The sequence below is a fragment of the Pseudophryne corroboree genome, chromosome 2 (genome assembly GCF_028390025.1).
Source record: "Pseudophryne corroboree isolate aPseCor3 chromosome 2, aPseCor3.hap2, whole genome shotgun sequence".
NCBI classification, from domain to species: Eukaryota; Metazoa; Chordata; class Amphibia; order Anura; family Myobatrachidae; genus Pseudophryne; species Pseudophryne corroboree.
The window spans coordinates 397,258,778-397,281,295 of NC_086445.1; the positions used below are offsets into that span (position 1 = coordinate 397,258,778).

Sequence of the window (22,518 nt, forward strand, 5' to 3'; positions counted from 1 at the left end):
CTTAGTTTAAAAAAAAAAAATTATGTTGGATACAATTTAAAAAGATGTCCCTGACCTAATTCAGTCATAAATATGGGCAACAATTTCTGAGCAGTTTTTAGCAAAAATATTAGCCAGTTAAGTGGTTAAAGGAAACTGCGACTCACATGCAGAACATATCCCCCTTCCACATCCTTTTACAGAACACACAAGCTGCTAAATTAACAGCCTCAAAGATGCCGGAGGTGCAGGACTTTTGTGCAAATTTGCCCGTTTTTTTATAACGGCAATCATTTACAAGGCAAAACCAACCTGGTTTTGCCTTGTAAATGATTGCTGCTTTAAAAAAACAGGCAGACTCATGCAAAATTCCACCCCTCCAGAATATGATGGCTATTACATTTAGCGCAAATGTATCTACTTTTCTGATATACGTGGTCCACCTCATATCTTCTCTTTTTAACCAATTAACTGATGAATTTTTCCCCAAAAAAAACACTCAGAAATTTCGGGGGGTTTTATGAGTAAATTAGGTGAAGAACATGAATTTAACTATATCCAAAATGAGTTTAGTTAAAAAAAAAAGAAAAAACATTATTTTTTAAAATCTTTTTTTCCTCAAACATTGGAACATCGGATGGGAAGATCGGTAACATCAGAACATCTGCAAAATCTCCACCATCGCAACGTAACTTTTTACACCCAAGACTGCTGCCAGTTACACAGGGGGGAAAGTTGTTTTACACTTTCCCAGCGGCTGCCATTGTCTGCAGCTGCTCGGTGGGGGGCCCTGCCATGCTGACCGATCAGCAATGATCGGCAGCATGGCAACACTGAGCGGAGAGTGCAGGGAGGCAGCGGTGGGAAGTTTCTCTTCCCTGCTCTCTCTGTCTGACTGGTTGCATCCTGTGCGACCGGGACAGATAAGACACTTGCTGGTATGGTCGCATCTAATGCAACCATGCCAGGCAAGTGGTTAATTTGGTCTGGGATAAATACATGAACACATACTCTGTACCTATACAGTTCTGAAATGGTCAGTGTGATCTGTGATACTGTGTTTTATATATACAAGACTGAACACCAATGTTAATATCTTAAGTGCTGCATGCAATTTTAATCCTATATTACTGATATGCCTATCATTGCTCCTGTGAACTATGGCCCTCATTCCGAGTTGTTCGCTCGTTCTTTTTCATCGCATCGCAGTGAAAATCCGCTTAGTACGCATGCGCAAAGTTCGCACTGCGACTGCGCCAAGTAACTTTACTATGAAGAAAGTATTTTTACTCACGGCTTTTTCATCGCTCCGGCGATCGTAATGTGATTGACAGGAAATGGGTGTTACTGGGCGGAAACACGGCGTTTCAGGGGCGTGTGGCTGAAAACGCTACCGTTTCCGGAAAAAACGCAGGAGTGGCCGGAGAAACGGTGGGAGTGCCTGGGCGAACGCTGGGTGTGTTTGTGACGTCAACCAGGAACGACAAGCACTGAACTGATCGCACAGGCAGAGTAAGTCTGAAGCTACTCTGAAACTGCTAAGTAGTTAGTAATCGCAATATTGCGAATACATCGGTCGCAATTTTAAGAAGCTAAGATTCACTCCCAGTAGGCGGCGGCTTAGCGTGTGTAACTCTGCTAAATTCGCCTTGCGACCGATCAACTCGGAATGAGGGCCTATATTTCTTGGTAAAAGTATAAATTACCTTTCCGAGTGTTTAACATATTGGGCGGTATCCAGTTAGCCCTGATGCAATTCCGGACGTTAAAAATGTCCGATATCACGATTTATGACTGATGGTCATTATTGTGGTATCCTATTAGAGGCTTTTTATAACAGGTGATTTTGGACCCACTATCACACGAAAATACATGGGATCAGGGATAAGTCCCAGATCTCCTGTGTTATCGTGGCTGTTAGCGGGGATTATGCTTCGCATGTCTAAGGCACACAAAGCATAATGCCTGGTAAGTGCCGGTGTCGGGGGAAAAGGACGCTGGCATTGGGGCTAATAGGATAGCCCCAAGCGATCCTATTAGCAGCGGTAAAGTACCGCTGCTAATACGATATCTCCCATTGATTTTAGTTATACAGTACGCATATAGGTATTTAATGGGTGTAAATATATATCCATGCTAGGCCATGAGGAAACAGCATGTTTTTTTCCTGTACATTGAATAGTTCATGCTGTGATACAATGCAGCTATAACAGCTGTACCTGATTGGACAATCACAGCAGTTGATATGGAATGTAATCAGAATACCGGCAGTCACCATTCCGAGGTCACAATCCTGGCAAGCGGCATATCGGCTTTCAAAATCCCGACAGTGGAGTGAATTTACTAAGATGGGAGTTTTATTTACGATGGAATGTTGCCCATAGCAACCAATCAGATTCTGCTTCTCATTTATCTAGAAACTTCTAGAAGATAACACCTGGAATCTGATTGGTTGCAATGGGCAACATCCCATCTTAAATAAAACTCCAATCTTAGTACATTTACCCCAGTGAGTATTAGGGTAAGGGTTAGGCAGCGAGAGGGTGGGTTAAGATGTGTACATACGGTGAGATTTTCACTTTTCGATTCTCTTTGTGCGATATGGACTATGGTCGGTATCGCAAGCCTAGATAGACTGTGGTTATGTTCGATTTTGACTAAGTGCCAATTTTGACTATACTTTTATATAAACTCGGTCCTCAGGATCCCACACGGTTAACGTTTTCCACGTCAACCAGCAGGTGCTCTGTGTATCACCAACTGTCACATTTGAAAAATCTACAGGTGACCTGCAAAACATGCACCGTGTTCGGTCCTGAGGACCGAGTTTGAGAACCTATGTACTAGATAGTCAAAATTGACTTGCCTGCGCAGTCTATCTAGGCTTGCGATACCAACCCCGCGGGACAGCGCATCAGGATCGAATCGGGATCACAAGGTGGCTTTCACCTTGCGATATGCACTAACTTTCCTTAGTCAAAAATCAAAAGGATAAATCTCACAGTGTGTACACACCGTTAGGATTAGATTGCAGGAGGGGTGGGTTATGGTTACTGTACTCTGCAAAATTTGGATTTTGACTGTGGGGATGCTGCTGCCTGGATTGTGACAATCAGGATGGTCACTGCTGGGATATTAGACCCAACCCGTTGATTCAGTTAAGTTCAACTTTTTATGCGGCACTCTCAAAGTAGTATGACGATTTATCTGCAGACTCTAGGCACCTCCGCCAGGCTTAGCATTGCTGAGACACTGGAGGAGCTGCATCTGGGGAAGGTCTCCCATTGAACTGCTGACCATTGAAAGAAGAGAAGTTTGGTGAAATACACATAAAAGTGGACATCCCTAGAACAGTGTTTTTTGCTTTAGTACATTTTCTCACCCAAAAGGACTTTTTCTTTTGATGCACTGGGAAACTTTCTCTTTATACCATTTATCATTGAAATTAGAATATCTGCTCCCTGCAAAAGATGGGTTTCACTGTTCCAGGCTCCTTGAAGTGTGTGGTATCTTTTATCAACCTATCAGAAAAAAAAGAAAATGTCTTAAATTATCGTACACACAACTATACAATTATTACAAATGAAAGAGTGAAACAATGATGTGACTAGTATCAGTGGGGGTCATTTATAAGGACAATTACTTACATGGGAAAGCAATTCTATATAGTCACCATTGTGCATATTTGTATATATTTCTGTGCATATAAAGTTCATGCCCCCATTGACAAGTTTCAGGCCATCTGTGTATAGGATGTCTGGGATCATTGTAACACTGGGATCATTGTAGGTACCACCAATGTGCATGTCTTGCACAAGTTAGTAGGTATGGCCTTTAGTTAAATCTGGCCCTCTCACCGTTATTAATTTACAATATAATTTTTTATTAATATGCAGCCCACTGGTCCATTATTAATTTAATTGAGACATTAACTTGAGATATTTTAGAGTTTTTATGGGGTGTATCCAATTAGCCGTGCTAATTTACCATAGCTAATTGGTTCACTGGGGGCTATCCTATTAACCCCGATGCTGCCGCTTATCAGGGGTTTAGTTTCACTTGCCTCAGGCATGAGAAGACAAATGCCCGATAAGTGACAATTTTTGCTGTAAAAATACATAGGTCCATGACTTTTTGTGGACACTATGGGTTATATTCAATTAGTGTTGGATCCTCTCCGACGGAAAGGATCCAACACTTCACTATTCAATTTGCGGGCATTTCCGACAGGTTTTGCCCGTTTTTGACAATGCTGATCCGACTTTTTTTTAAAGTCGAATTGGCATTGTCGAAAAAGGGCCAAAAACCTGTTGGAAATGCCCGCAAATTACACAAAAATGTGGATCCGCGGCAAGTCGGAAAAACTGCACTGGACTTGAATAGGTCAAATCCACATTCGACCTAAAAAAGTCGGAAAGTACAGTTTTTCTGACTTATCTGGAATTTCCGACAATAATTGAATAGACCCCTGTGTATTTGTGCAATAAATAGATTTTTTGCGCAAAATATTAGTATAGGGGGATAAAAAAAATTGGTTAAAAAACAATTATGAAAAACATCCAATTTTTCACAGCCATGGCATTTTTGCGGCTAATTGGATACTAATTAGCAATAATTGCTGTACAGTCTGGCGGCACTCAGGGATAAAGAAACAGGCCAAGACACGTTTTCTCCTTCATCATGAAGAAACGTGTCTTGGCCTGTTTCTTTATCCCTGAGTGCCGCCAGATTGGATGCTGTATGTGACTAATGCCGAGCCTAGCCAAGCATAAGTTAGAAATGGAGGGCAAGGGGCAAGTTTCATTATTTGTGTTTAAGAGTGCCGGTTACAAAATTTGTGTGTATGTATATATATATATATATATATATATATATATATATTGTCAAAGTCGAAAAATATCGTTATTCTCATCGCCATGTACTAACCCCAATGCACATGCCCGCTGCTCGTGCACCCACTCCCCCGTGCGTACGCATCCCCTCAGGTTGCGTAAGGGACGCTCCCACGTCGCCTGCGCGTGGGGATGTGCATTTACGGTAGAATTTGTGAGCGACTAGCGAGCGACTCGATCGCTACATATTTAACCAATATAATGTGTTTTGTAGATATTAATCCCCTTAATAATGTCTGCAAGTATGTTTAGTGTAAATGGTTCAGGGACCTGGGAATTCCTCTTTTCACGATACAAAGGGTCTGACAAAGGTTGAACAGTGGTGTCTGGTACCTAACTGAAGAGTATTTTATTAGAAACAATCCGGTGCTGGTTAGGTAGAGATTAATCGCTCCTGCGTATAGTTATGTCTATGAGTAGGTCATGGACATTTACTGTATTTGCGGTTCATTATCCATGTGGCGGGAATCTTGAGGATACCTCCCATCTGAGCAGTTTGAAATAGTCACAGCCCACCTGTTCAAATCCACCTATGACCTTTTGTCATAGTGCAGAGAGACATTCCTGTGTCCAATGAACAATGAGATTGTAGGGCCCATTGTATTGTACAGTATGTTGTGTATATAAAGACCCCCATAGCCAGACCAGCCTCACTTCTCTCCACAAGGTTTTCCCAGTGATGACTGAGAGCTGGTTTCCAGATAGCGCATGCGATTCATTCCCACGTGTGTAAGTTTTTCTCTGTGGCCATTTCGTTACTCTGTATGTATGCAATTGTTCTTTTGTAGATAACCTATAAGTGTTTGCCATTTATCCTCTTTCTGTTTATTTGTATTTGCAATCGTTTGCTAGTGTTTGTATTTCTGCTTAGTTATTGTGTTTAGGTATTAATGTCAGGTCTGTAGTGTATGAACTGTATCTGTTTTCCCCTTTTTACGTACTAAATATCGTCAGTAAAGGTGTTGGAACCTTAGCAAGGAGTGTGTGTTTCACTAGTTAGTATAAAGGGTTTTTGAGCGTCTCAGTTGCTCAAACAGCTTTCATATCATAAAGGTTAATCAGCGTTACATTGTGATAATATTACAGTACTAAGGTTTACAGTATAAGCATACCCTTATAGCGTGTTGTTACAAGGTTGTCTGTGTGTAAATCAGTGAGCGTCAGCGCCGCTCGTATCCCGCTCTCGCGGTACAGCGTCTGCTACGCTATTAACGTAGCATTACGGTACTCGGGCCGCCTATAGCGTGCTCGATACCAAGCGTAAGCCGTGAGCGAACGTGCCGCTCGTGCGTCTCGACCACGGCCTAGCGTCTGCTACGCTAAGTGCGTACCATTACGGCACCTCGTGCGCCTATTGCGTATGTTGTCTTTAATAAGTATATTGCTTAGGTTCAAGATAAATAATTAGCTTTATCAATTGGGGGCTAGTCCGGTCCACCTCATATCCGCAGTCAGGCGAAGACAAGCAGACTTTATCGATCAGCAAAGGGCGAATAGGTAGTATCTCGTAGTGCTGATCAGATGAGCGTCTGCGTCTGATTCTCTTGGTTTGTAGGGATGCTGGTGGAATCCGGAACCGGAAGGTAAGAACGGTAAGCTATTGTATTTTAAATCTGGTTTAAATTTCTGTACTGATACAAATTGCATACTTTTCATTCGTGTATTTTTCACATATCTCCTTCCTGTTTGCCATTTGCATTTGATAACGTGCTGAGAAAAATTTGTTGCTATTTTAGTTAAACGCAAGATTAAATACTTAAAGGGAGTAATTGTAAGGCACACACATAGCCTGGCCTAATTAAAGGTTGCTACAGTGGAATACTGTGTGATGTGCAGCAAGCGATTATAGTTAAATATCGTTTACATTTATAGAAGCGTGTTACTTGTGTTACTGCAGACGTATCTAGGCTGTGTACACGTGTCTCTCACCGAGTGCGAGTCAAGCGTACGCGACGCAAAGGCCTACGCAAGTAGCGTGTATTACGCAACAAGCATACTGATACGCCCGCTAAACACAAATCACACGATAACATTGTTTTAGTAAGGCGATACGGGAGCAACGCAATAATAGCACAAATTGATTTCAGTCTTCTAAAACTAGTTTAAAAAAAATCCTTCACTTGTTGCAACTCCTCTGGGATTAGCCTGTGTTACCTGAGTGAAAGAAACATTTTCTGTACAGAAAAGTCAAAGAGTATATAAGGTGAAAGATCGTGTGTATGCAAAAGTTTTTTTTCTCTTTGGTGAACCTTAGAAATCGAGTCTCGTAGGTGTGTACATCCGTGGAGTGATATCGCGTGGTGGCGTGGGAGGCATCTCGCGTTAAAATAAATATTTTGCGCCCAAGAAAGGGTTAGCGACGCAAAAGAGAGCAAATAGTGTTATAGCCGACCAGGAGGTCCGCTAAGGTAAAAGGTAAGACCCATATAGGCCCGTGTTAATAAAGCTCCGGCTGAAGGTTTTGCAGCCCAAACAACCGATTCCGTTGGTCGTAAGGCTTATAAATAATAGTTATTTATACACAGTGCGACTGTACCGCACGTAAGTGTGTGCATTAGTTTGTTACCTTGATACCCACTAAGATTTACTGTGGGATCATAAACGCTACTTGTACATTCTAACGTGATTTGTGTAGGTTTTTTTTTATTTTAAGGGAGGTTCGCTGATCACTCAGGAATTCTCCAGCAACTGATATTTACTGGGAAGGGTAAGTGCTCTGCGGATCACACCCACACGTCCCAGTAAATAGAGGTTCAGGTTGCAGGGGCCCTGGGTTGAGTACGCCAGCGCTAAAGCAGCGTGTGGGCATATTGGTCGACGTGGGCGAGAGTGTGTGAAGGTACTTGGTAAACTTTCACCGTCGCCTTACCTCTGGGAACTTGGTTTTTTGTAAGGGTTCGCTGAGAAGGCAACGCCTGCAAATAATGGGGGCCAGTTGCTCAAGTAAGGGGCGATCAACCAAGGTTCAGGTTGATGATATTCCGCGCCCAGCCGGGTCAGCGAGGTACATAATGTGTGAGAAATATGGATCACACGCAGAGGTATTATGCAATGAGTGGGAACGAATGACTGTGCATGATGGGGAAAAGTTCCCACGAGTATGCAGTTTTAGTCCTGAGGTGTTACAAAATTTAAGGAGAAGGATATGTCTAATTAAATCTGGCAAGCAGCGGATCAGACATTATGATTATTTACAATTATGGCAACAAGAAGGAGATATACAAAGAGGATTGGCTCAAGCGGCTGGTACAAATTCTATCAGGAAACTGATAGCCACCGCACCCCCACCATACATAACAGGAGAGAAAATGGCTGCAGAGAATAGCACACTGGTATATGATAAACGTGCACTTAATAAATGTATAAATGTTAAGAGTAATGTAGACAATTGTATCGATACTAATACTAAGACATGCAAGTTGTACCCTGTTTTAAACTTCCCTCAGGATTGCAAGCAGGAAGATGAGCCTACCACAATATCGGTACTCTCTCTAGCAGCCACCATAGCAGAGACTACAGTGGGCACGGCCCAACCAGTAAGAGGAGTAGTAAAGGCCCCTAGTGGAGGGACAGGTGAGGTCGTGTCGGCAGGTAAGTACGGCACAATACACTACGCAGAAACAGTTACACCACATATTGTAGAATCAACTCAGAGGGATGTTATTGAACTTAATCCTGTCAGGGTAATTGCGGTCCCAAATGGGAAAACTGACGCTTCGGGAGTCACTCCCGTCAGAAACATTGCGATGCACTGCCCCTTTTCCCGGACAGAATTAAGAGCAATTATGTCTGAATTCCCTGATCCGAGGAAAGATCTAGTTGCATGTCAAAAGTTCATTAGAGAACTGGGTAACTCCTCAGAACCCAATAACAAAGATTGGCGAACAGTGTTGAGGGCATGTTTGCCCCCCAACATTGACTCTGTGAGATTTGTCACAGATTGTGGGTTAGATGAAGAAATGCCCCTCACTGATGAGTACAATCAGGAGAATGTAAGATGCATAAACCTGCAGTTAGGAGCATATTTCCCAGCTGTTGTCAAGTGGAACAAAATTTTCTCCATAAGACAAAAGGAGGGAGAAATAGCTGCTGATTATTTCCATCGGGCACTGCAGGAAATGGCTAAGTATACAGGGATAGAAGACAGTAAGACAAATGTGAATCATAGAGAAGTAGCAGTTTCTGTGTTAATGGATGGTTTAAAGGAAGTATTGAGGACGAGGGTACAGACCACCCAACCATGTTGGCGAGGTTTGTTGGTGGCTACTTTGAGAGAGGCCGCTATTGACCATGATCGGAACATCACGAGGCACAGGGAGTCACAGGGCGATAAGCTGATGGCAGTAAGCATACAAGCCCTTACAACAAGGCCACCTCAGCATAAGCCCCAGACCCCTGTGGGTAAGTCAAATGTGGTAATTTGTTATAGCTGTAACAAAGAGGGACATTATGCACGGAATTGTATGGTTAGAGATACACCAAAGTTATATAAAACCCCTAGACAACGACATGACACACGAAATTGGGATCAAGGACCGCAGAGATGGAGTTATGTGCCACATGCAGGGGAAACAAGAAGGTATCCCCCGAGAAGAGACTGGCAAGTCTCTGACAATTCCCATTTACCCCCTCCACAGGTAATAGCTGCCAGCGCAATGCAGGGAGGTCACCACACACCATAAAGGTGGGGCCACACCTGTAGTTTGCAGCCAGTGAAATTGATTGCGAACCTTGGAAGTGAACCCGAGGTCACAATTGATGTAGCTGGTAGATCTCTACCTTTCCTTGTAGATACGGGGGCGGCCAAGTCAGTGATAAATTCGACCGTGGGCATGAGAACCACTGGTAAAACAATTCCAGCCATGGGAGTAACAGGAGTAGTACAGCACTATCCTTTAAGCAAACCTGCAGAGATTACGATAGGGCCTTTGCATACCAAGCATTCTTTTCTGCTGGCTGCATCGGCTCCGACTAATCTACTTGGTAGAGATTTGCTTTGCAAAATGGGATGTGTCATATATTGTACTCCTGAAGGTGTGTTTTTAGATATACCTGAAAATCACGCTCAGGAAGTGCAGGATATGTTAGATACCCCACAAAGGTTAATGACGCATACTGCTGTTACAGATAGATGTCCGTCCAAGGTAGAGGAAATGATTCCCAGATACCGGAATCACTTTGGACCAAGGATGGACAAGACACTGGATTGATGGCAAATGTAGCTCCTGTAGTGGTTCAAGTAAAAGATGGTAGGATAGCTCCAAAAATCCCACAATATCCTCTGAAGCCAGAGGTGGAGTTAGGAGTTTACCCTGTAATAGAACGCTTGCTACAACAGGGCATTCTGGAACGGATGTCCAGCACTGCCAATAGTCCCATCTTCCCTGTTAAAAAGAGTGGGGGGAGGGGTTACAGACTAGTGCAGGATCTAAGGGGGATCAACAAAATAGTTGAGAGTCAATTCCCCGTAGTGCCAAATCCAGCTGTCATCCTTATGCAAATCCCTCCCACTGCCAAATTTTTCACTGTGATTGACCTCTGCTGCTTTCTTCTCGGTACCTCTGCACCCTGACAGTCAATACCTATTCGCATTCACATACAGAGGAGTTCAGTACACCTGGACTCGTTAACCACAAGGTTTCATTGACAGTCCAAGTATTTTCTCGCAGGCCTTGCATGATTGTTTACAGTCTTTTCAACCTGAGAGCGGATCAGTATTAATACAGTATGTAGATGACTTACTGCTGTGTTCTGATTCACTCTAATCGTCCTTGAGAGATACGAAACAGCTTCTGTTTCATCTTTTAGACACAGGACACAAGGTTTCCAAAGATAAGTTACAATTATGCCAGACCAAGGTAAAATATTTGGGACACTGTCTGACACAAGGACTGAGACACCTGACCGCTGATAGAATTCAAGCAATTCATGACATGACTCTGCCACAAACCCAGCAACAGATTAGAACATTCTTAGGAATGTGTGGGTATTGCCGTAACTGGATCCCAGGTTTTTCCATACTGGCCTTACCTTTACAGGAGATGGTCTCATCAAACAAACCAGATCGGATTTCGCACACAGACGAGTCTGAGATGGCATTTGAAAGACTTAAACAGTGCCTAACGCAGGCACCAGCATTAGGTATGCCAGATTATGGGAAACCCTTTGAGCTGTACGGAACAGAGAGTGCTGGGTGCGCGGCAGGTGTCTTAACCCAGAAGCATGGTGATGCCAGCAGGCCGGTAGCCTACTATAGCGCTCAGCTAGACACGGTAGCGCGATCCCTCCCCACATGCTTGCGAAGTGATGGAGCGATAGCATTGCTAGTGAGTAAAAGCGAAGATGTAGTGCTAGGACACAACCTGACCATCCATACACCTCATGCAGTGTCAGCCTTACTGAATTCGGCCCAAACCAGACACGTCTCATCCGCATGGTTTACAAGGTGGGAATTAGCACTAATGGCCCCGGTAAACATCACCATAAGGAGATGCAGCGCATTAAATCCTGCAACATATCTCCCAGGTGTGCCTGGACAGGCACAAAGTGTGGGGGATGAGAGTGATGGCGAAGGAGGATTTAGTATAGACACTGACTCACATGATTGTATGGAATATTTGACCCAAAATTTCACGGCAAGGCCTGACATCAGTGACAACCCACTGGAAGATGTAGATTTTACTTTCTACACTGACGGTAGTTGTCACAGACGGACTCGGGAGACTTGTGTACTGGATACGCAGTTGTAGATGACCAAGGTATCATAGAAGCGGAACCGCTAGGCCCACCACACTCAGCACAAGTTGCTGAGCTGGTTGCCCTAACCAGAGCATGCGAATTGGCTAAAGGTAAAGCGGCCAATATCTACACGGATTCTAGGTATGCCTTTGGAGTAGTCCATGATTTTGGGGCCCTATGGCACCTCAGAAATTTCATGACGGCAGCTGGCACACCCGTAGCGCATGCAGCCCACATCAAAAGACTCCTAACAGCGATACAGGAACCCGACAGAGTGGCTGTTATCAAGTGTAAAGCTCACACGTATAGCCAAGACCCGATATCACTTGGTAACAGCTGAGCAGACTAAGCTGCTAAATCAGCAGCCAGTACCCCCATACAGACAGACATCACACAACTGATGGTATTCAATACTGTCAACACACAGAAATTGTGTGAAATGCAACATTTGTGTTCACCACAAGAGAAGGCAGTCTGGAGGTCAAAAGGATATGGCCAGGAGTCCTCGGGACTCTGGACAGATGGACAGGGTAAGCCAGTGGCACCCAGAGCATACCTTCCAAGTCTAGCGGAAGCGGCACATGGGCTGACACATCTAGGCAAAGAAGGGATGTGTAAGTTGGTAAGAGCTTATTGGTGCACCCCAGGATTTTCTTCCCATGCGGGTAAAAGAGCAATGACATGTCTCACCTGCCTGAGGAAGAATATTGGAAAAGCAATACCAACAGAGCCATCCCATATCCCTCCTACAGATGGTCCTTTCCAGGTAATACAAATTGATTTCATACAATTACCACCCAGTAGAAATTTAAAGTATGTATTGGTCTGTATTGACGTGTTCTCAAATTGGGTTGAAGCATTTCCCGCGGCCACAAATACCGCTGTGTTTACTGCAAAGAAAATTGTGCAGGAATTTGTGTGCAGGTATGGTTTCCCTAGAATCATTAAAAGTGATAGGGGTAAACCGGATTGTTATGGCCAGAAGCTTTGCCACTTGTACTATATAGCATCAGAACCACTCCCAGGTCCCCTCTTAACCTGTCCCCCTTTGAAATTCTGTTTGGTCGACAACCCCATGTTATGATTAACCCCCAGGATGATTTGAAGTGTAACAATGAAGTAACCGTAAAATATTTGGTTAAGATGAGTAAGCAATTGAGGAATCAGAATGATAATCTAAAGTTGGTGATTCCTGATCTGCCAGACAGTAATTGTCATGACATTGAACCTGGGGATTATGTAATGATACGGAATTTTCTACGCTCAGGTTGCCTTATTGACAGATGGGAAGGACCATATCAAGTCTTATTAACCAGCACAACAGCATTGAAGGTTGCCGAGAGGGAGACTTGGGTCCATTCGTCTCACTGTAAGAAGGTCGCTGACCCAGAGAGGTCCCGTGACAAAGAACAGACGGTAGAGGAAATTGTATCGTTAGAGTGTCTGTTTCAGGAAGGTTGAGACGGCACCTGAGCACTGAAAGCAATAAGATCGGAGGCGGTTGTCGAGCCTAGATTCCTTTTTCCCTTTTGTTATTTTCTCCAGTTCCCATCTCCCTCCTATTCTCCTTCCCCTTTCTTATTTCTCTCTCTTCCCTCCTCTAAGATGGACTTGCCCCAAGAGACTGTGTTCCGGATTTTCCTGTTGACCCTGTTGTTGACCAGAGCAGTCTGTTTCGGTGTGAGTACCATGGAGGTCGAGAAGGGATCTGGAATGGGTTCTGATGACCAGGATGGAGGCGTAGATTCCCAAGAGCAACACAATCACCGAGTAAATGCGAGTATCAGAAAACGATCTGGTTTCATTGACAATAGAAGAAATTGTGAAGGATTGTTAGCTGAAGAGAACTGCATCTGTCGGCATTGTGACAGTGTAGTCGAGGATGGGTGCATCAAGAAATGTCAGTCCAGTTTTAATATCCACATGGACCGGCATCCATTGAGTAACTATCACTCCTTAGTGGGTAAAGTGTTAAACCAGACAGACTGCTGGGTGTGCTCTCAAGTACCTCGAGGTCATAGCAAATCAGGACTAGTACCATTCCCTTTAACGACAGGAGAGGTACTTGAGTTAAGTGGTGGGAGGCCGGTGGACAAGAGGTTTAATATCTCTAGTCCTCCTAGTTTGAAGCTCCACCAATATCATGTAGATAGGTCCTTAGTATGCTTTAACATTTCCAATCCCCGAAAGCCGGGAAATTGTGAAGTGTCATGGAGTAATCAAACCATGACATTTTCACATAGAGCCGATAGAATGCCCATAGATTCAGAGCTTATACGCCAGATAGCCAACAGTGTAAAATATTTCCGGTATAGGTACACTCTAGGAAGTAGGACCATGCGAGTTGGAGAAGTATCACCAGGATACTGTGCACATATCGTACAACCGGATACGTGCACTAGACAGATGGGAGAATTAGGGTTAGAAGATTTCACATGGAAAGTTTGTACCATGGTTATGTCATACTCCGTCCCATATGTTCTCCCCGATGATGCATATTTCATATGCGGGAGGAAGGCGTATAAGTGGCTCGCCCCAAACTCAGAGGGATTGTGTTACATTGGAAAGGTACTGCCTGAAGTAATGACTGTATCCCATAACAAAATGAAAGACATTCACCGCGGTGCCCAAGCTCCTTATACTCACACTCATTACGAGCATGTTGTTAAAAGGCACCTGATAGAGAGGACAGAGCATCCGGCCTCTGATCTGATCCATTAATCCACCGGGATTCAATTCCTACTCGCGTTAGATATCACTCGTACCGCCAGAGGAGTGATAAACTTTAGGTATATAAACGCACTTGCGAACCTGATAGACAATATCACCGAAATGTATGACGACACGTTCAGGTATACTGGGAGAGAGCTACAAGCCTACAAAACAGAGCTGGTTCAGCATAGGATGATTCTCAATTACCTCACAGCAATGACAGGTGGGTATTGTGTTACCCTAGCAACTCAGTATGGTGTAAAGTGCTGCACGTATATTACAAACAGCACCGAGGACCCGTCCGAGGTCATAGACCAAAAGATGGATGACATTTTGCAATTAAAGTGGGAGTTTCGAAGGAGGCATAATCTTACTCTCGCTGCTGTGGGTAATGAACTGACCAGCTGGGTGTCATGGTTGAACCCACGAAATTGGTTCTCTGGTTTAGGAGAATGGGCCCAAGGCATTATCATGGATGTAGGGAAATTTCTCTTGTGTATTCTGGGAGTCGTCATATTGATTTGTCTGATATTTAGATGCGTTCGGACTTTAATGAAGTGTAAACGTAGTACCAGAGTGATGAGTCTGAGGAGCGAGGACACTGTAATACCAATTGGTTTAATTTACGACCCAACGATAGAGACAATGTTGTGATGAAAATGTGATTCCACGGTCCGTTTCTTTCACCCGTTTCTCCTTTGTTTTCCTCCAAGGTACAATGACATCCACTTGGAAGAAGAATATGACAACCTCTTTTATACAGACCATTGATGAACTATGTCACAGACACCCAATACTTTTAGTGACTTTAACTATCTACTGGAAACCCAATACTTTAGAGACTGTAATTTTATGGACACTGGAAAAGCTTTTGTTCACCACTTACAGCAAAAGCACCGCGAGACATCAGACAACACGTACATCAGACAAGACATCAACAAGACCTCAATCGGCGAATGTATACTAAAACTCACATAGTTATATGACTGCATTTATAACGCTTGTTTCTTATCTTCATCTCTACAACCTCCAGGTAGTATCACACATAGTCGACAGGTGATTCTCACATATTAGCATCCACATACTCTCCCCCCCTCATGTATCATCAACTAATGTGCACCCCATTTGTTGCAACCAAAAGCTGAAAAGAGCTCGGTAGAGTTTGACAGCCCATCCACAGACCCTTAACACGGGATAAGAAGGATTCAAATGTATACTTCGCAATACCTCGAAGCTTGCTTTAAAACACGTACGGCACGATGATACATGACCCCTCAGACATGGATTCATACACACATGCTTTACTATCTCACTAGGTCATATCTTTCCCACCTTCTCCTCTCCTCCCTTTACCCAATCATAAGAAGGTATTTACATGATGACATATATTTTTCTGTTTGAATTGTTTAGGAAGTGGCAGTTATTGGTGACTGCCAAAGGGTGGACTGTCAAAGTCGAAAAATATCGTTATTCTCATCGCCATGTACTAACCCCAATGCACATGCCCGCTGCTTGTGCACCCACTCCCCCGTGCATACGCATCCCCTCAGGTTGCGTAAGGGACGCTCCCACGTCGCCTTCGCGTGGGGATGTGCATTTACGGTAGAGTTTGTGTGCGACTAGCGAGCGACTCGATCGCTACATATTTAACCAATATAATGTGTTTTGTAGCTATTAATCCCCTTAATAATGTCTGCAAGTATGTTTAGTGTAAATGGTTCAGGGACCTGGGAATTCCTCTTTTCACGATACAAAGGGTCTGACAAAGGTAGAACAGTGGTGTCTGGTACCTAACTGAAGAGTATTTTATTAGAAACAATCCGGTGCTGGTTAGGTAGAGATTAATCGCTCCTGCGTATAGTTATGTCTATGAGTAGGTTATGGACATTTACTGTATTTGCGGTTCATTATCCATGCGGCGGGAATCTTGAGGATACCTCCCATCTGAGCAGTTTGAAATAGTCACAGCCCACCTGTTCAAATCCACCTATGACCTTTTGTCATAGTGCAGAGAGACATTCCTGTGTCCAATGAACAATGAGATTGTAGGGCCCATTGTATTGTACAGTATGTTGTTTATATAAAGACCCCCATAGCCAGACCAGCCTCACTTCTCTCCACAAGGTTTTCCCCGTGATAACTGAGAGCTGGTTTCCAGATAGCGCATGCGATTCATTCCCACGTGTGTAAGTTTATCTCTGTGGCCATTTCGTTACTCTGTATGTATGCAATTGTTCTTTTGTAGATAACCTATAAGTGTTTGCCATTTATCCTCTTTCTGTTTATTTGTATTTGCAATCGTTTGCTAGTGTTTGTATTTCTGCTTAGTTATTGTGTTTAGGTATTAATGTCAAGTCTGTAGTGTATGAACTGTATCTGTTTTCCCCTTTTTACGTACTAAATATCGTCAGTAAAGCAAGTCTTAGCAAGGAGTGTGTGTTTCACTAGTTAGTATAAAGGGTTTTTGAGCGTCTCAGTCGCTCAAACAGCTTTCATATCATAAAGGTTAATCAGCGTTACATTGTGATAATATTACAGTACTAAGGTTTACAGTATAAGCATACCCTTATAGCGTGTTGTTACAAGGTTGTCTGTGTGTAAATCAGTGAGCGTCAGCGCCGCTCGAATCCCGCTCTCGCGGTACAGCGTCTGCTACGCTATTAGCGTAGCATTACGGTACTCGGGCCGCCTATAGCGTGCTCGATACCAAGCGTAAGCCGTGAGCGAACGTGCCGCTCGTGCGTCTCGACCACGGCCTAGCGTCTGCTACGCTAAGTGCGTACCATTACGGCACCTCGTGCGCCTATTGCGTATGTTGTCTTTAATAAGTATATTGCTTAGGTTCAAGATAAATAATTAGCTTTATCAATATATATATATATATTATACAGATGATAAGTCGACAGGGGATCAGTACGAAATCACGCTGGACGGGATCCTGGCGGTCGGAATACCGACACCAGGATCCTGACTGGCACGATCCCGACAGAGGGGCGAGCACAACACAGCCCCTTGCGGGCTCGCTGCGCTCACCACACTAATTTATTCTCCCTCTATGGGTGTTATGGACACCCACAGATGGAGAACATGTCGGGATTGTGCCAGTCAGGATCCCGGTGTCGGTATTTCGACCTCCGGGATTCCGTCCAGCGGGATCTTGACCGCATCCCGTCGACAGTACTAAGGTCGACCACTAATGGTTGTAATGCGTTAGGTTGACATATACAAAAAGTCAACATTGACAAAAGGTCGACATGATGTCATGAGGAAGGGGTCATGTACCCCGAAACGTACGAAATAAAGCACGTTTGTGGTTATGTTTATATCGTTTCCAGTCTCCTGAGTGCCGCCTTTCTCCAAACCATTTGCATAGTTAAGGGTACAAATCCCCTTCGGAGGGCACAGGAGTGTCGGGGCATTTGTATATATATATATATATATATATATATATATAAAATATATAATCAATATATAAAGAGCTGCACTCGCAAAGAAATGGTCACAACAGCTGGGGTGCATAATACAGAGACTTTTACAATCCAGAAGGTCCCAAAATGCAGTAATGGTTTATAAGGAATGCACTCACCAGGCTTTTTTAAACCCAGTAACCATGTGAGGTTGGAATTAAAAGTTATATTCTGTCACTTTGAAAAAGCCTGGTGAGTGCATTCCTTATAAACCATTAATTTATATATATATATATATACATATATATATATATATATATATATATATATATACACACACAGTATTACGTTCCTGGTGCTCAGAACAGGAGAGATGTTGCGTAGTGAGTCCCGAGCACCAGGACGTGACGCTGCAATAAGGTGTGGTGTGGAAATAGCCCCTAGCACCCTACCTCCATTGTTTTACCCGTGTGGTCAGTTCACGCCTGCGTGACTATGGTTTCTTTGGCCCACGGCAGCCGCGTTTGAAGGGCGGATTAGGTCTGCCCAACTCCGATGCCCCCAGGTCTTAGAGTGAGACAAGGCGTGAACCGAGACAGGATAATAACAAGGGGACCTCTAACTAAAGCAACAGAAGGCTAGGGGCTACTAACTACCCTAAAACTAAATATATGTGCGGCACGCCGCCAAAGGAAAAGAACAACAGAAGATACCACTGTCCACACCCCACACGGCACCGCCGTGTACCGGGGAGGACAGTGAAAAGCGGAAACCTCCGCAAAAACACCAGTACAAAACAAACCCTAGGATTAAACGGCCTAGGCCGCAACACACGGAAGAAGCCGCCACTCACGGAACCGGGAGAGAACCCCAATCAACCAGAACCCCCAGATGACTGCAACAGGTTCACTTGGACTGGAAGGATTCCCAGGACCGGCTTCAGAACTCCAGGACTCAGGAGCACGAGGAACAGGATCGACCAGATACAGCAGACCAGGAGCAAACTCAGCAAGGCAGGAACAGCGTACAGGAAGCTATCACCGGCGAGGCTGCAGTGTGCTGGCTCCCATAAAAAGGCCCTGCTGGCCAGTGACAGGAGGGCCAGCAAGACCAGCCCCCAGACACTAATTAATACTTGTCGTGCAGCTGCCCTGCTGCACGAACAACTAATCCGTCTTATCTGGCAACGGGGAACGCGGTCCGCCAATGGCGTCCCCGTTGCCATGGACCCGGCGGCTGAGGACGCCCGGCGTCCTAGCGTTGCCAGGGACCCGGCGGCTACAGTACGCACGGCGTCCTGGCGTTGCTACGCGCCGGGTGGGCAGCGAGGGAGGTGCGGCGGCCGTGAGCGTCGCCCGGAAGCAGACCGAGCGGCGCCGCGGACCGCGGCACCTAACACACAGCATATATATATATATATATATAAATCTCTCTCTCTCTCTCTCTCTCTATATATATATATATATATATATATATATATAAAATAACAACAGATTGTGTGTTTGTGAGTCACACATTAAAAGTATTCAATTTATGGCATGCTTTGAACGCCTACTAGTGCAAATCAATATAAGTGACTTTCAAAAAAAGTGCTGACGTAATACAAGGTGAATAAATATAGAACAAGGGTTTCAGGAACTTAAAAAAGACAAAAAGAATGGAGACCATCTTGTGTTGTCTTAGCATGGACTTCATCAAGGGGTGAAGTGCCAAGGATGAAACGTATTGGGTCTCTATTGTACCTGGGACCATCACCTTGGACAGATAAGCTGTTTTACCCAAAAAGAGGTATCTGTGGGGTGGGGGACAGAGCAATCCCAAATCATGTTAAATAAGACCCTTGATATATTTGAAAGTTTCTATCATGCCCCCCCCCCCCACCTTTCCCTTTTCTCCTCCAAACTATACATGTTAAGATCTTTTTGTGATGTAGGCCATGCACCATTTTAGTTGCCCTTCTTTGTACACTCTCTAATATATTTATATCCTTCTGGAGATATGGTCACCAGAACTGGACACAGTAGTCCAGATGGGGCTGTACCAATTACCTATACAGTGGCAATATTACTTCTTTTTTCCTGCTACTGATTCCTCTCCCTATGCAACCAAGCATCTGACATGCCTTTCTCATTGCTTTGTTGCATTGCTTTCCTGCCTTCAAGTCACTTGAAATAGTGACTCCTAAATCCCTTTCCTCCTCAGTAGTTTCCATTATAGTACCCTTGATACTATATTTAGCCTTTGGGTTTTTGAGACCCAAGTGCATGATTTTGCATATTTTAGCATTAAACTGTAGTTGCCACGTTCTTGACCATTTCTCAAGCCTACCTAGGTCATCAACTATTTATTTTACCCCTCCTGGTGTGTCTACCCTGTTGCATATCTTTGTATCATCTGCAAAAAGGCATACTTTCCATTCAATACCATTTGCAATGTCACCAACAAAGATGTTAAAGAGAACTGGTCCAAGTACAGATCCCTGGGGTACTCCACTGGTAACATTTCCTTCCATAGATTGCACTCCATTTAATACAACTGTCTGTTTCCTATCCTGCAACCAGGTTCTTATCCATTTAACTGTTTTATAATCCACCCCCACGCTTTCAAGTTTATTTAGCAGTCTGCGATGTGGGACAGTGTCAAATGCCTTACTAAAGTCTAGATATGCTACATCTACAGCTCCCCCTTGATCTATTATTTTCATCACAGAGTCAAAAAGTAAATAAGATTTGTTTGGCATGATCTCTTACCAGTAAATCCATGCTGTTTTGGATCCTGTAAATTATTTGATTTAAGATATTCCACAACTCTTTCTTTTAATAGTTTTTCCATTACTTTCACTACTACTGATGTAAGGCTTACTGGTCTGTAGTTACTTGCTTTTTCCTTGCTTCCACTTTTGTGCAGTGGAACGACATTTGCTCTTTTCTAGTCCTCTGGAATGGCACCTGTATTTAGTGACTGGTTAAATAATTCTGTTAAAGGTATAACCAGCACATCTTTTAGCTCTTTGAGTATCCTTGGGTGTATCCCATCTGGCCCCATTGATTTATCCACTTTTAGTTTTGAAAGCTCAGTTAGGACTTTCTCCTCTGTAAATGTAGTTTCATCTACCTTATTTTTATGAATGTCCTTGCAACTTAACTGTGTCCCCATCCCTTCTTCTGTAGTAAATACTGAGCAAAAATAATTATTTAGGTGATCTGCAATTGCCTTATCTCCCTCCACCAAATTCTCACTCTCTGTCTTTAGTCTTATTATTCCTCCATTTGATTTTCTCCTTTCACTTATATACTTAGAAAAAGTTTTGCCCCTTTATCTACTGACTGGGCCATTTTATCCTCAGCTTCTGCCTTTGCACGTCTGATCACTTTCTTAGCATCCTTCCATTTATCAAGATACACCTCTTTTTTTTAAATTCAATAAGTTTTTATTGGATTTTTAGACATTTTAACAAATTAAATAATAATTAAAACAACAAACACAAACATAATTACTAACATACAGCTGCATAGAAGTAAAATATATAGTGAATCAGGCAGATGAAGATTCAGACAAAGCTATATAGCTATAGAGCACAGGGGGTCTGGAGCAACACATCCCCAACATACCGTGTACATAATATACCCAGGCAGAGCAGGAACAATATAATATACCATAACATGGCTGGCTACGGGCTACCCACCTCCGAAATTTCCCAGAAGAAAACCAACTACAAATCTGGGCCTTATTTATCGTTGAAGTATCGAGAGCCCAACCACTTTCCCCAGATCATAAAGAATTTGCTTACCGCATTCCTAGCCAGGAACACAAATTTTTCATGTGCAATGGATTCATTAACCAGAGAGATCCATGACTTTAGAATCGAGGCCTCCCCAGCCAACCACAGCCTGGCTATGCAAACCTTGGCCAGAGCACATAAATTAATGACATAACATCTGCTGGGCGGATCTAAAGCCTCCTCATCTATGACTAGCAGTATACACGTTACAGACATAAGTATGGGAGAGGGAATACCTGTATTAGTTATAGCTTGTATGACTTCTTTCCAAAACATCGACATCATGGGGCATGACCAAAGCAGATGCCAAAAGTCAGCTCCTAAGCTTCCACATTTAGGGCATTTCGAACTATGAATTACCCCAATATGTGCCAGCTTCACCGGGGTCATATACACCCTATGAAGTATAAATAATTGTATTTGCTGGTATCTAACGGAAGAAGTTGAGATCCGATGGGACCCTAAAGCATCCTCCAATATGTCGTCCGACAACAGACCTATGTCTGACTCCCACTTAATCCGAAGAAAGGCAAGAGGTTCATTATGATGCATCTGGAGTATACGGCCATATATCTTAGAAACTAAGTGTCCCGATCCCAGCATTTGCAACATTGATTTAACCGGGGAGTCAGTGATAGTTGGAGGGCCATCGGGGAGCTAGGCAGCCATAGCATGTCGCAGTTGGAGAAATCGAAAGAAAAACCCTGAGGGGACATTAAACTCTTGTTGAAGTTGCTGAAATGATTTAAATACCCCACCAGTATACAACTGTCCCAAGGAGAACACTCCCCACTTCCCCCAGACCTCCCTGACTTTAAGCTGTGTTAAAGTCAAAAAATATTGTAATGCATATACCCTGTACTAACCCCATGCACATGCCCGCTGCGCGTGCACTCAGTCCGCCGTGCGTGCACATATCCGCAATTTGCGTAGGATCGTTCCTGCGATCATGCGTGTGGTATGGGTATTTATGGCGGAGTTTGTGGGCGCATAGAGGGTTATTAGAACA

The 22,518-nt window shown here is 43.7% G+C and overlaps 1 protein-coding gene across 1 annotated transcript in view; it reads right to left on the reverse strand.

The window, feature by feature from the left end:
- Nucleotides 1-22,518, reverse strand: part of LOC135023088 (lysozyme g-like) — a 72,762-nt gene that overhangs the window by 24,449 nt on the left and 25,795 nt on the right. The window contains exon 5 of the mRNA XM_063953368.1: nt 3,362-3,500. Within this exon, the coding sequence (XP_063809438.1) occupies nt 3,362-3,500 (139 nt within the window). The remainder of the gene's footprint in view (nt 1-3,361; nt 3,501-22,518) is intronic.